A 17034-nucleotide genomic window follows, 5' to 3' on the forward strand; every position below is an offset into this window, starting at 1 on the left:
ATTTGCCAGAAAAAGGTCACAGAATAGATTTGTTGGACAAAGGGGCCCTATAAAGGCTTAAACAGACACAATCAGTGTTTTCTCACTAAAACACACACAGAATGAGGCCAGAGCCTGTGGATGAATAGGGTAATCAAGACAGTGGAAATTATAGTAGGCAAGTTAGCTGGATAATACTACACCTCCCCCATCCACAACCCTCTCTGGCTTCAGACATGGCTGGGCCTGTGTATGCATTGTACAGTGTAGCTCGTTTTTCCGGTCTCTCACAGTAAGATAGTGGATGTTCTTGGTCCTGGAATCTCTGACTTTGTAGGAAACTCAGTCAAAGACGGTGATATTGCCCCCCGTCCTACTCTAATAGAAGGCCAGTGTACACCTACCTCAATCTATCTGACCCCCCACCCCCCCTGGTGCACAGCAGTGCTTCTTTCTATGCAGTTCAGGTAGTCTCTGGCTGCCATTACACAGTCACCTCAGTCTTGCTGCCTGTGCGGTAGTGCTGTGGCTGTTGTTGCTGCTGGTGGTGCTGTGGGATGTAATGGAGTTGTTCCACAGTGTGAGTCCGTCTAGAGGCAAACGCCTGCCTCTTAGTTGCAGTCTGGTTCATGGCTAAAGTGTTGGAGTGCCCGCTGCCGCCTCCTCCTCCTCCTCCTCCGCCTCCTCCACCTCCTCCTCCACCTCCTGCTCCCGGTCCAGCTCCCGACGCCCCGCCGCTGCTGCCACCATTATTAGAGGCACTGGGATGGGAGTGCATTTTGGTCATCTTGTAGCGATCCATTAGAGGCGTGGTTGGTATGAACACGTCCGTGTGTGAGATGGCGCGCGACATTGACTTGTCGCTGCCACGAAACCCACCGGAGACGCTGCTGACCATGCCACGCTTCAGCGACATCATCAGCTTGTCCGGCGAGAGCAGAGGATCCTGGGACAGGAGGCGGTCTTGTGAGTACAGGCGATCTTGTGAATAGAGGCGGTCTTGAGAGTAGTGGCGGTCTTTTGAGTAGAGGTGTTCCTGTGACAGCAGTCGGTCCTTGGAGTACATGCGGTCCTTGGAGTACAGGCGGTCTTGGGAGGTGTGGCGGTCCTGCGGAAGAAGACGCTCCTGGGATCGAAGACGTTCTGCAGACAGCAGCTGTTCATCTGAAAGGATCCGGCCTCCATATGGGGACATACCATTAGAAGACACGCTGTAATCCGGCTGTGGGGCCCTCTGTGGGGACAGGACACGGTCCTGGGACATGGCCCTCTGGACGCGACGAGGCCTCTGTCTTTGCTGACCCTGCTGCGATGAGGACTGGGACTGGGAAGGCGCCTGGGAGATGGAGGACTGCGGGGGCTGGCTCTGGAGCTGCTGGTCCCGGTGCTGTAGAGTAAAAGATGAATGAGTTGAGTTTATTTCCAGGCAGAGGGGCAAAAGGTGTCAATCTTTGGGAATCTCACAATTCTCGATTCAAAACTGATTCTCTATCGAATGAATAGAAAAGTAGACACAATTTTCAGTCTCTTGCTTCAGTATACTCTGTGCCAGACCATTAACTGGTGTCTCTAGTCCACTGAAATACAATATGAGACATAACTGGCAATTAAGATAAATGGTCCGAAGCCTTTTTATTTTAAAAAGATAACTGCATTATTATTGAATTAATTAATTTGAAAGCATCCTACATTCCCCTGTCTGTATAAGAAAAACTTAATGAGGGGGAGGTGGAGTGCTCCACTGTGTTATTAATGTTACATCTAGTGTTAGCTCTGGAAAGCCATCGCTGTCCAAGAGGCTGAGCAGGCACAGGCTTCTGAGGTGAAACAGTTATTTTCTTCACCTCACAGTTGGTTTAAGTTGTTTAATGCTGAGTGTTTGTTGGTCAGTCAGTCTCATTTGTTTCTGCTGGAGTTGCTGCTCTGCTCTGCTAACCTTAGTCTCTGACAATATACGTCCTGTTCATCTGGCAAAGGTGATTATTTAATTCTTGTAGGAGATAAAAATCAAGATCCTTATGTGAATTGGTTCGAATAAATTCAAATTTTAAGACCGTCAGTGGCTCAGGAGGTAGAGCGGTCGTCCAACAATTGGAAGGTTGTTGTGAACCGGCTCCTCCAGTCCACATGTCCATGTCTTGGGCAAGATACTTAACCCCAAATTGCTCCTGTTGCTGTGCCAACAGTGTATGAATGTGTATGAATGGTTAGTTTCCTCCTGATGAGCAGGTTGGCACCCTGCGTGGTAGCTCCTGTCATATGAATGTGTGTGAATGTGACATGTAGTGTTAAAGCACTTTGAGTGATCATGACTAGAAAAGCTCTATAAGTAGATTCCATTAAATACAGTCCATTTACCATTTACCCTGGGATGGCTTACTTGAGAAAGTACACTTGCTTTGACTCACAGATGCATAAGAAGTAGAGAACATGACCTTGTTTTGAGCGCTGAGCACCTGTGTACCCACCTGGTCTTGACTCATTTTGAGAACATGCAAGGGAAGAGTGCCTCTTGCTGCCAGGTCGGGCAGGTGGCGCTTACGAGTATAGTAGTCATCCACTTCTTTATCTGCTGCTGCTGAGGAGACGGGGGGAAAAAAACAGAAGAAAGAGGTGAAGAGGGGATTCAGAGAGTGAAAGCAAAGGGGGGATAGGTGTTAGAATGCAAGGGGAGAAATTGGATAAAGTGGGATTGGAGAACATTGCACACAATGCAGGGAATAGTGTTGAAGGACCCATCTGTGTTTCACCTTTCCAAGCTCATGGAGGGGAATAGAAAATAGACACAGAGGAATGGCAGTCAGATCGTATTACATGCTAGGCACATAACATCCACACATCCAGGCTTCATCAGGGATTCTACTGGCAGCTCTGGCTGTGGGGGCAAACTTTTCAAAGGTCATGTGAAAGTCTATAAACAAACATTGTCATTTCATCCAGATATGGAGGGAAGCACGCAGGCACTTCAGATACACATGCTGGAAAGCTAATTGTATTATTGCACAATCACTTCACATCGAGAACAGCAAGTGTTTCATGTCCTTGAGTGGATGTTTCTTATCCTAATATATGTGTACAAACCATTACAACATGCATTTGGAAGCAGATCAGAAAGAAACGTGTACATTTCCAGACACAGTAGAGTGTAGTTGTAGATGTAGCACCAACTTCATGCCATACAACACAAACCCATGCATATAAAGACGTGTCATACATTTACACAAACTGTGTCAGACATTTTGACAAAAAAAATGAAATGCAGCATGAATTATTCAAAAATGGAAACATTTATAAGTCCATTGTTACAAAGAAGCTCATTCTTTATTCTCTCTGAAATCAAGCATGAATGATTAAGCGTCACACTAAGTCAAGAGGTGAACACTAATGTCATTTATATGATAGAAATAAATTATAGAGAGCAGACCCTTCCACCTTCTTATGGAGAATTCACAGATGACTCGGAGTGTGAGCCTCTCTTTTTCAATAATGGGTGCAATCCTGCTCACACCACCTGTCAAGATTACACTCAGCCAAAATCCCCTTCAGCGGCGAGCCATGGGTGCGTGCTGCAAATCGATTCATTATGAGAGATAATAAAAACAAGATGTTCCTTTCTCATGGATAATAGTCTTCAAAAATCTGCGCAGGGCATTGCAAACTCATCAACCATATTACCATAGAGTGAATGAATAACTGGTGATGTATACTGTCCTGAGTTGCAATGGGCTAAATGCTTTTCTTCAGTTTGATACCAATTTGCATTAATAAGCAGTAGCATTCTTCTCTTTTATTATCCCAACAATGAAAACGCTGCTCTATCTTCCCTCCAGCTCAATCCAACATGATCTATCAGTGTCCAGACACTAGTTGAGCAACAAAAAGAAAACTGCAGAGCCTTTTGGCTGTTTGCTGCAACAAATAATTTGCTTTGGAAGCAGAAAGAAAGTTGTGAAGACTGAAGGACACAGCCTGAGGATATTTTTCCTATTTTAACACTGTCTCTTCCATTGGGCTACTATCTTTGACAACTGAATTCATTTGGATTTCTTCATACCGCTTATCAAGAACTATTATGTTAATTCTCACAAGCGTTCTTCAAGCACAGGGATTGTTTTGTTTTTCTTCTACAACTTAGAACCAGCAAATGTAGAAATGCATTCCTGCAAAAAAACCCATTTTGCCATTTTGTTTGAAATGGTGCCTGGCAGCTAGGAGTGGGAGCCAGTGTGGAGTGAGCTCTGACGGGGGGGATGAGTTGTAGATCGTCATCCTTCACTTTGACTGCGAGCCAGCAATGAAGTGGGGCAGGCATGATGAAATTACACAAGCCTTAAGGAATATTTGCGTTCCACTTTAGAGAATGTCATGAGATGAGACCTCATTACGCAGCAGAAATCCAGCGTAGCACCACTAAATCAATACCGAGCCGGGCCAGGCACAAGAAGCCACTTAATGTACTTATACGCTCCGAGAGAAATAGTGGCTGCAGCCTTTAAGTGGAGACAAGGGAAGCATGGAATATCAATGACTCATAGTTTCTTGAGATGACTAGGCTGATTTCATGAAGGATCAGAGTTGAAAAATGTGTATTTTCTGATTCTGATTCACGGTTCTCCATCCACTGAAATCTTTACTCAAATGGGAGCTGCAAAAATCTCCAGAAGAAAGAGCTATTTTTCTACAGCTTGATGTCCTTTAGTACAGCAGGCAAATCATTTTCACAGCTGAAACCCTTCGGAAGCCCCTCAGTAAGTCCCAGTCAGGAGTCAGGAAAGCACACTTAATGCAGTATTTTTATCATGCAGGGCATCAGGGCAGGGAGCCTACTCTTGCATTAGTGCAGTGAACTTGGACCTACTGAGTTTCTTCAGGGACGAGAAGCGGCTGACATCGGCTTTGACGGCCGCCTCGTAGGAGGGCGGCAGGTGAGACAGGCTCTGGAAGGAGCGTGAGAAAGACAGGTCGTAGGGTTCCGTCTGCGAGGTCAGGATGCCGCTTATCCGATTGTTTTCTGGAGACACATACATACATATACAGACACAGAAAAGGGAAGAGAAAAAAAAAATGGGCAGGATGGATTCTTCCTCCCACCCCCAACCCCCCCACCCACCCTCGAAAAGGTAGACAGGTAGATGAGAACCCTGGGCGACCATCGTGGAAGACCGCCGGCTGAGGTAGAGAAGGGAAGAGTGAGCTGGAAGGCAAGCTGGAGTTTTAGTCATACAAATACTTCCTGGATGCAGAGGTGCTCCAAAATCATTCTGAAATGTTCTTTGGCTTAAGACCCTTAAGATTCATGGAAGCCAAACTATTTTGTTTGTCAGTTTAAAATATTAGAAAGAATACAGATGCCAGAGATTCTCCTTTTTGAACAATGAGGGATGTACATTGTTCATTATTGTTGCCAGTGAAGTCGCTAGCATTGAGGACAGAGAGGACATGCCCTTGGTATTGTCTGATGGAATTTCGGGGTTTAAATTACCTTCAACACTTACTCATAAACACTTTCATCAAGTCTATTTCGGAGTTAAGCTTTTTTCTGTTGGGTTTGGAGTCCAGTCGCATCTTATCCAACTTTTGCACACCTTGTTGAAATCACTCCTTCCAAGTACTGAATGTCCCAATTCAGAACTATGACGCTGTTAAATTGAATTATTGACTTGCATTCATGAAAGTTTAATTGGATGATTCAGAGTCCTAAAAGTGACGTAGTGCCGCATTGTTTGTTAGAGAACCTCAAAGACAAACAGTCTACTCGTGAAGGTAAACTGCTGCTTGATTCTCTAACAATCTTGGGCCATACAAAGACACCAGCTTGCAGAGAGAACAATAACTAGACCAAAGCCAAGTTTCATTTTGGCCTTTTGGTATGCCAAATTTGCTGTGGCATATGTTTGTCTTTTTAAGTGGCAAAAGTGACAGTCAGTGTTTTATCCACTGACCTTAGTTAATAAAAAAGACACTAAGTTCAACATATGCTATAAGAGATTTGTTAGCTTTGAAATGTAGCGAATCTGGGTAGTTTATTTACCGGTCCAAAATGAACCAGCTAGAAGAACTCAAACCTAAAATGAATATTAGTTTCACTGTTTTTAGAACAACACATGAATTAAAAGTGATTTAGTACCTATCACAATTATATCCTGGCATTTTAAAGAGGAATAACATTTAGACCCACGAAACCCTAAAAGTTAATTAAACATTTCTTTACCAGAGCTTGACCTCAACCAATAAGTCGAGTGTGTATCTGCCTTGGAGAAATGGTTGCATATCTAAAACTCCAGCGTGCTGGTGGCAGTGATGGGGAGGGGGGGGGGGGGTAAAGGCGGTCACATCAGGCACTCGGTGAACATTTGGTGCGGGACTGACTCGACAAGTGATGGGAGGTTTGACGGGAGGAAACAGCGGTCCAAAAAAAGAAAAGGAAGGGGAAAAAAACCAAGACAACACACCAAACAACAGATGTCTGCTGGAGAGTGACCCTGCTCGTGACAGTGCTGTGATGTGATCTGGGACGGGAGCATTGGGAGCAATGCCTGGACTGGCTGTTGATGCGACGTGATATGAGGCCAGGAAGACGCACAGGAGAGAGGGGGGGACTGGGGGTTTGGGGGGGGGGGGGGGGGTGACAGGACCTTCTTTTTTTCTTGCTCTCGTCTTTCTCTTTATCTCTCTCTCTCTCCCCCTCACATGCACACACACAAGCATACGCAGTCCGTCCTATTCACCGTCGTCTTCCACGCTCTGTCAATCTTATCTGTCCTGCCATACCGCCACCCACTTTCCTCCGCTCCTTAATTCTTTCTATGTCCATTCAGTATTCCCCCCTCTCTCATTTTCCTCCTCGCTCCTGTGCTATCTCGCTCTCCCCTGTGAGCTGTGAGTCTGTCACGCAGTGCAGAGCAGCGGGCATGGGTGCGGCTCCAGACCAGCCTCCAACGGACAGATAAAAATAGGGCTTTAGTAACTGCTGCAGGATGGAGAGAGGGAGAAGAGATGGAGATAAGAGAAGCTAAAAAAAAAAAGGTATAAGACTGAAATACAAGAATGAAAGGAGGGGGGAAAAAGAAGGGTGAACAGGAGGAAAGCTTGAAGAGAGTAGAACGGAAAAGGTGGCGGCAGGGCCGGAGCGACAGCAGGGGGTCCTGAAGCTGCAGGAAAGGGGGAGTTCGAAGGATGTGAACAAATCTGGGAGTGGACTGTCTGCCACACTGCATCAATAAGGGAAGAATTGACTCAGACTGTGCATGCTGATAGCTATCTCAATAGTAAACACATTTCACTGCTTCATCACAACGGACAGTACAACCGCTCAGACCTGGCTCAAACAGTCTTTGCAAATATTAGCGTGTGCTTTTCAAGAAAGCTGGAGATATTCTGTATTATTCTTATTATGTAGAAATCCCATGAAAACACCAAAAAAACACAATGAACCTTCAAGTATTGCACTGGGTGATATGTTCCTGTATTATGACACCAGTGTAGTTGCTGCCTGACTACATTCATTTAGTCTGATATTGTTCATTTTTGCCATATCTGTTTGGAATGGGGCATTATTTTAGTAGCACCCATCGAAAGTTAGGCGTAGGCTGACAATGTGCATACCTGTGTGACCAATCTCTTCCTGTCTTTATTCTGAATTAAATAATCATTCTATTTTTGAATTATAAAGAGTTGCATCATCCACGTATAGGCAGATATAGATGCATGTAGATCAGATGAGAGCTGCTTGAATAAGAATATGTAATCATTAGGCTAGCTAGCAGATAGTTTCGTTTTCAGTCTTTTAAATTTTTAATCTTTTATGGCCGCGCAGATTGCGCTGTAATTACATCATGCACATGCAAATTAGCTTATGATGTCATCTTGAGACCTAGTGACTTTTTAAGCGGGCTATCGAATTTAAAACTGTCTATTTTAGTCGACACAGGGGCAGTCAATGTTGCTCATGGAGATCGGAAGTATAACAAGAATTTGAGTTGTCATTTCTGAAAGTCAGCTGATCTCACTCATGGTCATTATAGTTTTCATGACCTCTTTTTACTGCTGTAGCTAGCAACATAGGGAGATGACCTCACCGTTCTTAATCTGCTACCGAGCTCTGATTGTTCTCCACAGTCTGAGAAACAATCGTAAATAGCTGCAATGAGCACAACAGCAGACCTATTTGAAGTGCTGAACAATTCATAACCAGGCTACAAAAACACCATCCAGCTGCCCTAAATACTCACTAAGGGATCTAATGTGTATTGATATGCAGCTCAAATATTTCCCAACAAATGTAATTACTCCAGTTTTAGTAACACTACAGTGCCTGGCTGCTTTATGAAATCACTGAGCCTTTATTGAGAAAGACTCTTAATATTTGTGAGCTGTTTTTAAAGACTTGTGTATATCCTGTTTGTGTGTTCAGGCAGAATAGGAAAGTAAAGAGAGGCAGAGATAGTTAGTTCTGGTGTTTTCACAGGATTTAAACAGAATAATATAGAAGAATCTTGTGTAGAACAGATTAACAATCACAGGAAATAAATCAAACTAAATCAAAAGCATTCTTAGATTTTTTTGCCCTCCATGTTATACCCCACAAATCTGCTTGTCCAAGCACTTTAAAATAAATGCAAATGCTATTTAAATCAGGTCTGAAACCACACTGAACTCCAGTGGAAGAGAGGAATGCACAAACGTCGGGGTTGGTTTTGTGGTGTATGTGTACACACACGTGTGCTGGAATGTAATGAATGAGTGTTTACACTAAATTAAAACGGATGTATGTATGACTTACCACGCCTCAATGATCGGTGAGCTACCAAAACCCAAGCCAAAAAACAAATATTTCAGAAACATGTTGACGGTGAGGGGAAAATAAAACAAGAAGCTACTCCATATTCAGCATGACCAGTACAGAATCCCCCCCCCCCAAAAAAAGAATTCAAATGAAATCAGCTTTCACTTCCTGAGGCGTGTGATGCACACTTGTGCGCATTTTCTGCTTGTGATTTGCAGCGGTATCTCCTGGTTGTTTCAGTCGTGGGCCGCTTGGGGGTGGGGAGGGGGAGAAGGAAGGGGGGGGGGGGGGTTGTGGCAGTGGCTTTATCTAGAAAAGACACTGCGTGCTGAAATTTGAAGCCTTTCAGGGGGCTGTGATCAAAGTCTCTGTGTTAGATGTGTTGTTGAAATGGATTTTTCATGTTTTCCATAGATCTCCGAGGCATTTCTCCACAGTTGGGGTTTGCTTATCTTTGTGTGTGTGTGTGTGTGTGTGTGTGTGTGTGTACAATGGACCACATGGTCAATTATGTCCATAAAAAAGGGGGCTATTCTAGCTGCAGATTTCCAGCATAGCCCCTAAGTGCTTGAGAGCTAGCTTGTCTTTTTTTTTTTTTTTTTTTTTTTAGTTTTGTGGTTGAAACAAACAGAATATAAATCAAATGGCAAGATCACAGTGATTTAATAAATACAGAAGGCAGTGAATATTCAGCTTATGGCCTCCTTTCTTCCCTTTTATCTTTGCTGTGTCTTCGCTCCAGCCTCCACCTTGCATCCTTACGCAACCACTACTCCTCACATCTGCCAGTCTGCGACCCGGGGCCAGCCTCCACTCTCTCTCTCTCTCTCTCTCTCTCTCTCACAAAAACCATTTGAACAAACAGCTGAATGACATCGGTAATAAAAACCAGTTGAGGGCGATGCTCCTCACAGGGGGGCTGTGTGAGGTTATGGCGATAACTTTTGTTCTCGGGATAACAGCAGGGAACGTTGTGGGTTTCACACGCTCCGTCAACCAGAGGACAGGATGACCTCGATAGAACATTAACTTGATCCTCAGCCAATTTGATTCCCCTCTTTTAGTTTCGCTCAAAGAAAAAAAAAACGTTCATGACTATGGGATGTGACGCTTCCAAGATTCAATCTTTTAAAAAAAAAGCCTTCATTTTCAATAACAGAATAGATTTGCGGCGGGGCTGAATTGAAAAAAGGAGCATGTCAAGGAGTTTTTTTCACATGTATGCATGTCAAGCAATATCTTCAAGTTAATACTTGGGTCCAGACTTCAATTTCAAACACCGAGCTGAGTTGTGAATCTGCTCTAAAAGTCTCTCCTGCTAGATGTTCTTACCATTCTTAGGTGTGCGTGTAGGGCTACCTAGAGCCACATGGTTATAGTTGTGCTGATGGGTACCTGCAATGACAAAAGCAATGAAAGATCCGTTCAGTGTCCATGAGGGATGTTCTGTATCAGACCAAATACAGACTGTTTGCAGTGTGAGGGTGACAATTGAAGAGATAATTCACTTAAATGCTCTTAAACTTTTCATTTAGTAGTTAGGTTTTTATATTTTGTGAATAATCTAAAAACAGACTTCTAAACAGAAGTGTGTGCATTTAAATGGAGAGTGTCAATCCACATTGTTATTCTTCAATTGCTAGGAAACCTATTTAGTGGGTGAAATATCCCTTTAATTTCCTCAACTTAAGGGTATGGACATTTATAAGGATGAGAAAGATTGTGGGATGAGTGAATCTACAGTAGGTGGAGTCTACTGTGTAACCTCAGTGTTACCCTGCAAAACATTTACATCAAACAGAATTCACAGAGTCAAAGGCTACAGTGGAAACATTACAGACGGGAAGAAGTTATAAAAAATAAAAAAAAGATACAGGGCTGGTATACAATATTTATCACATCCTGTCCTGAAACAAGCAGCCTCTCGTATGCTTTAAAAACTGCATTATTAAAGAGTAAAGACACAGAGACTGGATGAATCCATGCATTCATCAGGGAAAAAAAAGAAGCCTCAAATTAACTGCTGCTGAAACCCCAAACTGAGTCAAAAGTCAAGCGTCTTCACCACTGTGACAACACACGTCACATTTTGCAGCAGCTGCAAACTGATGAACCACGAGCTAATTTCTGAAACACATTCACCGATCTCACAACACATAGAGCAGCATGAAGGAACACGCCCCAAATACAAAAAAACCTGCAGAGCATATAGAACAACAAGTTTTCATGGTATGTTAGTGATTAAAGGCAAACTGTACACCATGCAAAACACTGAACACTCAGTATCACTCAGTAGGGGCTTGGGGGTAGGGGGGGAAAAACACTGCAGTTACATGCAACAGACATGCACCTAAACCATTAAGCCACCAGGGTGCTCCACCAAATGAACCGTGAGTATCTTTGAGGTCTAACAAATGTTTTGAATGCATTTCCTTCCTCATGAAAAATTTGCTACATTTCTTTGCGTGTTACCTTCACTTAATACCAAGTAGGCTATTTTTACATTTTACCTTTATTTTACCCGGAAGTCCCACTGAGATCAAAGATCTCTTTTACCAGAGCGACTTTGCCAAGCCATATAGAAGACACAACATTAAAAATACATCAAATACAACACATAGAACATGATTTACAAAAGGACCACAATAAAACAAGAGCAGCTGTTTAACACACAGTAACCTCTTATGAAAGGCAACCACGTACTTTCGTCATTATGTTCTTTTTCATGCCCTTAAATTCTGTTTAGTTTGAGATAATTAGCAGATTATTCAGTGCTTACTGTGCACAGTAGAAGAGTACACTTCTTCCTAGATCTGACAAAACCTGTGGTAGATTAAAACACAACCAGCTGGAGGAGCATAGCTGCTAACTAACAGATCTGAGACAGAGGAGCAGAATTCGCATAGCCACAACGTGAGTGGCAGAATAGCATGAAACCATCGCTAGGAATGTCTCATCACCCATTTACAAACAAAACAGGCATACCCACCCATTAAATTAGTATGAATGGGTATGAACAATTGGTCAAATTATTCAGTGTAATGTGAAAGAAGTCCCAGTGACAAATCCACAGAGAATTATCAGCTAGTGGCCAGGTAGCCAGCTAGCTAATAAAAAGGATGAAGGCAATGAGGAGGAGGTGGTGAAGACTTAATTTCTGTTGCTATAGCAGCAGATGAGCCACTAACTCATCTACAAACTCAAGGTGATGAAGATCAGGCTGTTTAGCTAGCTAGCTAGCTAGCTAGCTAGTCTAGCTCAGTGCTTCTCAAGCGTTTTTGTCATGAGGCCTACTATTCATAACAACAAGTATTTCCAAGGCACACCTTTACATATGATGACTGTTATAGCCCAATGAAATAGTGCAAACCCAACATTTTAGTAGCGTACAGTGTACCACATCTCATATTATTGTGACACTCAAATAACTTAAATGGTGAAAATGTCGGGTGATTTCTGGGCTGGAACAAGCCCCAAATGTTTCAAGAACTGCTTGTGAACATCCAACACAATACATTTATAAAGTGACACCATGTTAATGTTGTTTAAGACTTGTTGCATTGCTCAAAAATGCCCCAAGTTGCCCCAAACCACACAGTCATTGTGTCTTCAGTGGAGTTTGCTTAGTTGTCATGGAGTTGGTTCAGTTGATATATAACACTCCTGAGTTCTATCGTTAAGACACACAATGACCTCAAGTTGATTACCATCAATTTTTATTGTCCCCCCCAAAATGTCATGTGTAACTCTGTTTCATGGAGTTATTTCTGTATTTGTAGGGTGTCGAAGCAACATGTGTCAAGGTGCTCTCTTTGCAACATTTGATCTAATTGTGGCAAATATGTTGGGGAAGTGCTGAAGACATTTTCTCTATTTGCTTGTGTTTTTTTTTCATTGACATGTCTTCTTAAGTGCGGTGCAGCACGTTGAGCGCTCTCCTCTACCGTAAACTAGTCCTCCATCTCTGGTCATTACCCCTGTTCCTCTGGCTCTTAGTATGCATGAGGTCGGTCTAATCAGCAGTAACAGTCTGCGGTCTTGTCATCTGGCGAGCAGAGCCATTTTAATTTCAACTCAGAGAATAAACAACAGTTTCACCCAATCATCTATCCATCCTACTGTGCCGGAGTGTTTGCGGATGACAGGGAGCGTGATGCAGTGGTTCAGCGCTCGGCTGGGCACCGCAGTGTGGAGGTGCTTTAGTTGAAAGATGGGACCTTTACTGAGCCCATTGTACAGAGAAAGTTGATGAATGACAGCTATTCTCAGCAGTGTGTAGGAACGTGTGTGTGTATGGTGGTGTTTATATGCGGGCGTGGGTTTCGTATGTTTGTATGTGAGGAGGAGGCGGCGGTAGATGGAGACCCCGTCGTAGTGTGTTGCCTTCGCTACACATTCATTTGCTGTCTGCTGCTGTGCCTGTTTAAAAATGCATTAGAGCCAACTGCTGAAACATCCATTTACATCTGTCACAGAAGTGAAGGAGGAGAGGGAGGCCCGACGCTCTCACATCATGGGTTTCAATATTTGCTCGAGCTATGGAGATAGATGGGATGTGTCTTCTGTGTGTTCCTTCACTGGCTTTCTCTTTTTTCATACAAATGCTGAACACTGACTCTCACAGAAGAGATTACTCGTGTGGGAAAATTCACTGACATCTGAGACCGTGTCTGCTGAATATATTAAATTAACAGCATTGTAATATAAATACATGTCTGTTTAGTTACTATCTGTGGTGTAACAAGAGGGATTTAGCCTTCAGCCAGAATGTAACAGCTTTCACATGCTGTTTACACGAGAGGTGCCACAGAAAAAGAACAGAAAGTGATCATACTGCGGGGGTTTTCTAGCAGAAAGAAACTGTTGCTGAACATGATTCACAATGAGTTAAACTGAAACCCTGTTCAAATAAATGTTGTTTGTCTGTAGATGTATGTAACTGTGAATTTTGTCATTGTGAAGATCATTACTTATTTATCTGTCTGTCATCTGTTAAATAAGAGTTACTCCTCCTCCGCGATGTACTGCTAATAATAATTAATCATCCATGGAAACAGAACTTGCATTCAGCTCTTGGAAACTCTTACTCATTCTCATGTGTCAAATATTTAAATTTGTTTTCCTGAAATAGTACAGTATACTTTCTACTGTAGGAACAAAGAAATCAGTGTGTATTGCAGAAAATATGGATTTTTTTTCTTTATTAAGCTCCAGTCTACAACCGTCCAACTAGTCTATCTTGTGTCCTATGCCTTGTTTACTGTAGGTAACCATGACCAGGGCCTCTAATATTTAACAAGTATTTTAAATTGCCAAAACATAACCATAAAAATGTTAATTGTGGTTTAGCAGGTAATGTAGGAAAAGACTGTAGATGTTCTGTAGATATGTTCTATATGATTTTTTAAAACATTGGTGGCAGCATTTTGTTTCCTGTACAACATGTGCTAATGTGGAAGGCAGGTAATTATTATGAATGTGCCAATATGTAAGTAAATATATATGAACTGAAAAATATCCACTAGTTCTGTAACTTATAGCTTGTATGAAACTACCAAAAGAGGAACTTCTCAAAGACACATATAGAACTGACTACTCTGACAACTGAAGTCTCCCAGATGTCACCATTAATAAGTATTACGTTCTTAAAAATCAGCAGGGCTCCTTCTCTTTCTAATACAAACTTTGAAAGTACAGTTACAGAACTCAGACATGGACCAGTACTATGCAACGTTCTTGATCTCTAAGAAGTTTCGTCTCGTTCTGGTGATTTCCACTCAAGACCCAGTCTGACGGGCCCGGAGAGACGGGCCGAGCTGAACGGCCCACTGAGTACAAGCAGAAGACTGTAGCTCATTAAGAACCTGGACAGCCATGTTCAGCAATCCCTCCGTAATCTGGGGACCAATTAACCATATTCAAGAAAGAGTCCCAGCACAGGCACACCCCCCCGCCCCAACCAACCTCTCTGAGCCACTGGGCTGCTTATCAGCTCGGAACACCCTGGTGCACCGGCACACTCATCGCCCCCTTGAGCTGACATTGCAAAATAACCTCCACCTACCGTGTCGACTCCACCATTACCAAGAAGCAGCCCCACAAAACAATTTGTCAGTGATGAAGGGAGCTTAAAGTGAAGGGTGAGACCCCCTGGATGCACTGCTGTCCATTAGTTATTGCCTTCATCTGCTTAAATGGCCACATTAAAATAGATGCTGCCGCTGTCTAATCATACACAAGGTTGATTATTTGTGATTGACGTGCTCTCCAGATTGTTGGGTTAAACAGGGTCCCCATTTAAATTGCTAAATGGATGTTTTTCTGTCAGTATGTTGATGACGCAGCTGTGTGTTTGTCAGATGGTGCCAGTCTGATTTAGTAGCTGAATCAACCATACACCTAAAACAAGGGACAGCAGAAGACAACGCTCAGACACTTGCTTCTGGATACAGTCGCCCGCAACTCTGCAAGACGATTACTCACACTAAATTCGCCTTCTCTTATAACTGCGTATCTCCAGAGAATACCTCCTTAGTGGGTTTGCATAATAGCATCCAGATGGCATGCAAGTGACTCAGTAATCTGACATTTGGTGTGGCATTTTGTTTCACATCACACTTCCAAACATCACATCCACATACAGCAACGCAGGGGGAGGCAAGAGGAGGCATGCTGAGCTGACCACTGAACACCTTGAACCTCATGCTAAGGTTAAATAAGCATTTGCAGAATCAATCCCTGTTGCATGCTTTAAGGTATCGTACAAACAATCAGAACATTGATTTCTAGGAATTTGTATTCTGTCCAACAACTGAGCACCCACATCATAATATCCAGTAAGTTCTCTGTGTGTTTGTATACAAGCACAATCTCTTGTATTTCTATAAAAAGCTAAATCATTCTGAGAGTAGAGATGAAGCAAATGAAGCCCTGGAAAACCACTCATGTCTGTGAGAGGACTAAAGGGGAGGGGAAATACGCTCACAAACAAACACGCAAGGTCAACAGAGTGTTTGCCTGAACAACTACTCAACCTCCAGAGGTGAGCCCCCAAATATCAGACTCAACCAACACCCCAAACTCAACGCTTTGGGCCATGATGAGCAACATGCACAGATGAGTGAAACATTAAAGAGAACCCCGGAATAAATGAGTGGAGAAACAAAAAAATGCAAAAGCTGACATAAAAGCCCAGTATCTCTAGGAATAACATTCATATTGAACGATTTGACATCTAATGTTCTATGTCCAGAGCCAGTGTTCAGTGCTAACGCAGTAAGTAATGCGTGCTATTTTTATGTAGCAAGGTAGAAATTCAGGGGAGTCAGGGTGGTAGACAGTCGACTTCAATGTTGTCCTAATCCTAACCATACCATAGTTACCACAATGTAGGAAGAATGTGTTTTTAAAACACTGGAATTGAATATAATCGAGAGGTTTGCAGAACCGTCCAGTGTTATCATATTGTTCTTAACCGGCAATAGAGTTGTCCATACAGGGGACAAAAGCTCACTGAATTGTTTGAGTATGAAAATGAGGCTATGTGAATCACAGTTGTGACCTTCATATCAGTTTATTCCAGAGTTTGGAATGAGGTGTTAGACAGCACTCCCCACTACAGTCATCCAAATGGAACAATTTTGTTCATTTCTTCAGAAGAGTTCCACACTCTCAAAGAACACACGCCAAGGAGCACTTAAGCTGTTGTCGAGGCTCATTGTGGCCATAACGCCTTGCTACAGAGCAAAAAGTGCTTGAAGGTATCAAGTTGGTACGATATATCATCTGACCTCTCTGAAGACTAAAGTCTGTTTGACCATTGACCATTTCTGAAAATACATAAATGGTCACATGCAGCTCCAGCCACTTCTGGTTTAAGATGGGGTATGACAGTCTGAGGAGCACTTTGGTCGAAGCATACTGACACCCTAAAGCAGGCAACTATTGTCCCTTCTGGACTCTTCTAATCCATGAACCCAGAAAGGAGTCTTTGGGTTTTAAGGGGAACATAATACATTTCCATATTGAACCTGTTGTTGCAGGTTATACAGTTGTTAATGTTATTAAGCCAATTATTTGAAGATACTGATTTGTTTGTTTTGTATCTATAGCTATCTATTTCATCTTTATGGAAGTGCAAGTTTCCTTTTAATTTAACGTCTATAAGGTATGTAAGGAAGTAGGATAAGCGTACTCTGTGATTATCTGAAGTCTAATAAGGATGGCTATGCTCCAGTCCAACAATCCATACAAATAACTGGATATAGGTA

At 42.8% G+C, this 17034-nt stretch overlaps 1 protein-coding gene across 1 annotated transcript in view; it reads right to left on the bottom strand.

Annotated features, from left to right (window-relative positions):
- Window positions 1-463: 463 nt before the first annotated feature.
- LOC128381568 (protein shisa-6) overlaps window positions 464-17034 on the bottom strand; it is a 68194-nt gene continuing 51623 nt past the window's right edge. Inside the window, exons 5-10 of the mRNA XM_053341605.1 lie at window positions 10097-10159; window positions 8762-8782; window positions 4838-4990; window positions 2448-2551; window positions 721-1366; window positions 464-681 (exon numbers count right to left, since the gene is read on the bottom strand). Of these exons, the coding sequence (XP_053197580.1) occupies window positions 464-681; window positions 721-1366; window positions 2448-2551; window positions 4838-4990; window positions 8762-8782; window positions 10097-10159 (1205 nt within the window). The remainder of the gene's footprint in view (window positions 682-720; window positions 1367-2447; window positions 2552-4837; window positions 4991-8761; window positions 8783-10096; window positions 10160-17034) is intronic.

Source organism: Scomber japonicus, chromosome 20, assembly GCF_027409825.1.
Source record: "Scomber japonicus isolate fScoJap1 chromosome 20, fScoJap1.pri, whole genome shotgun sequence".
NCBI classification, from domain to species: domain Eukaryota; kingdom Metazoa; phylum Chordata; class Actinopteri; order Scombriformes; family Scombridae; genus Scomber; species Scomber japonicus.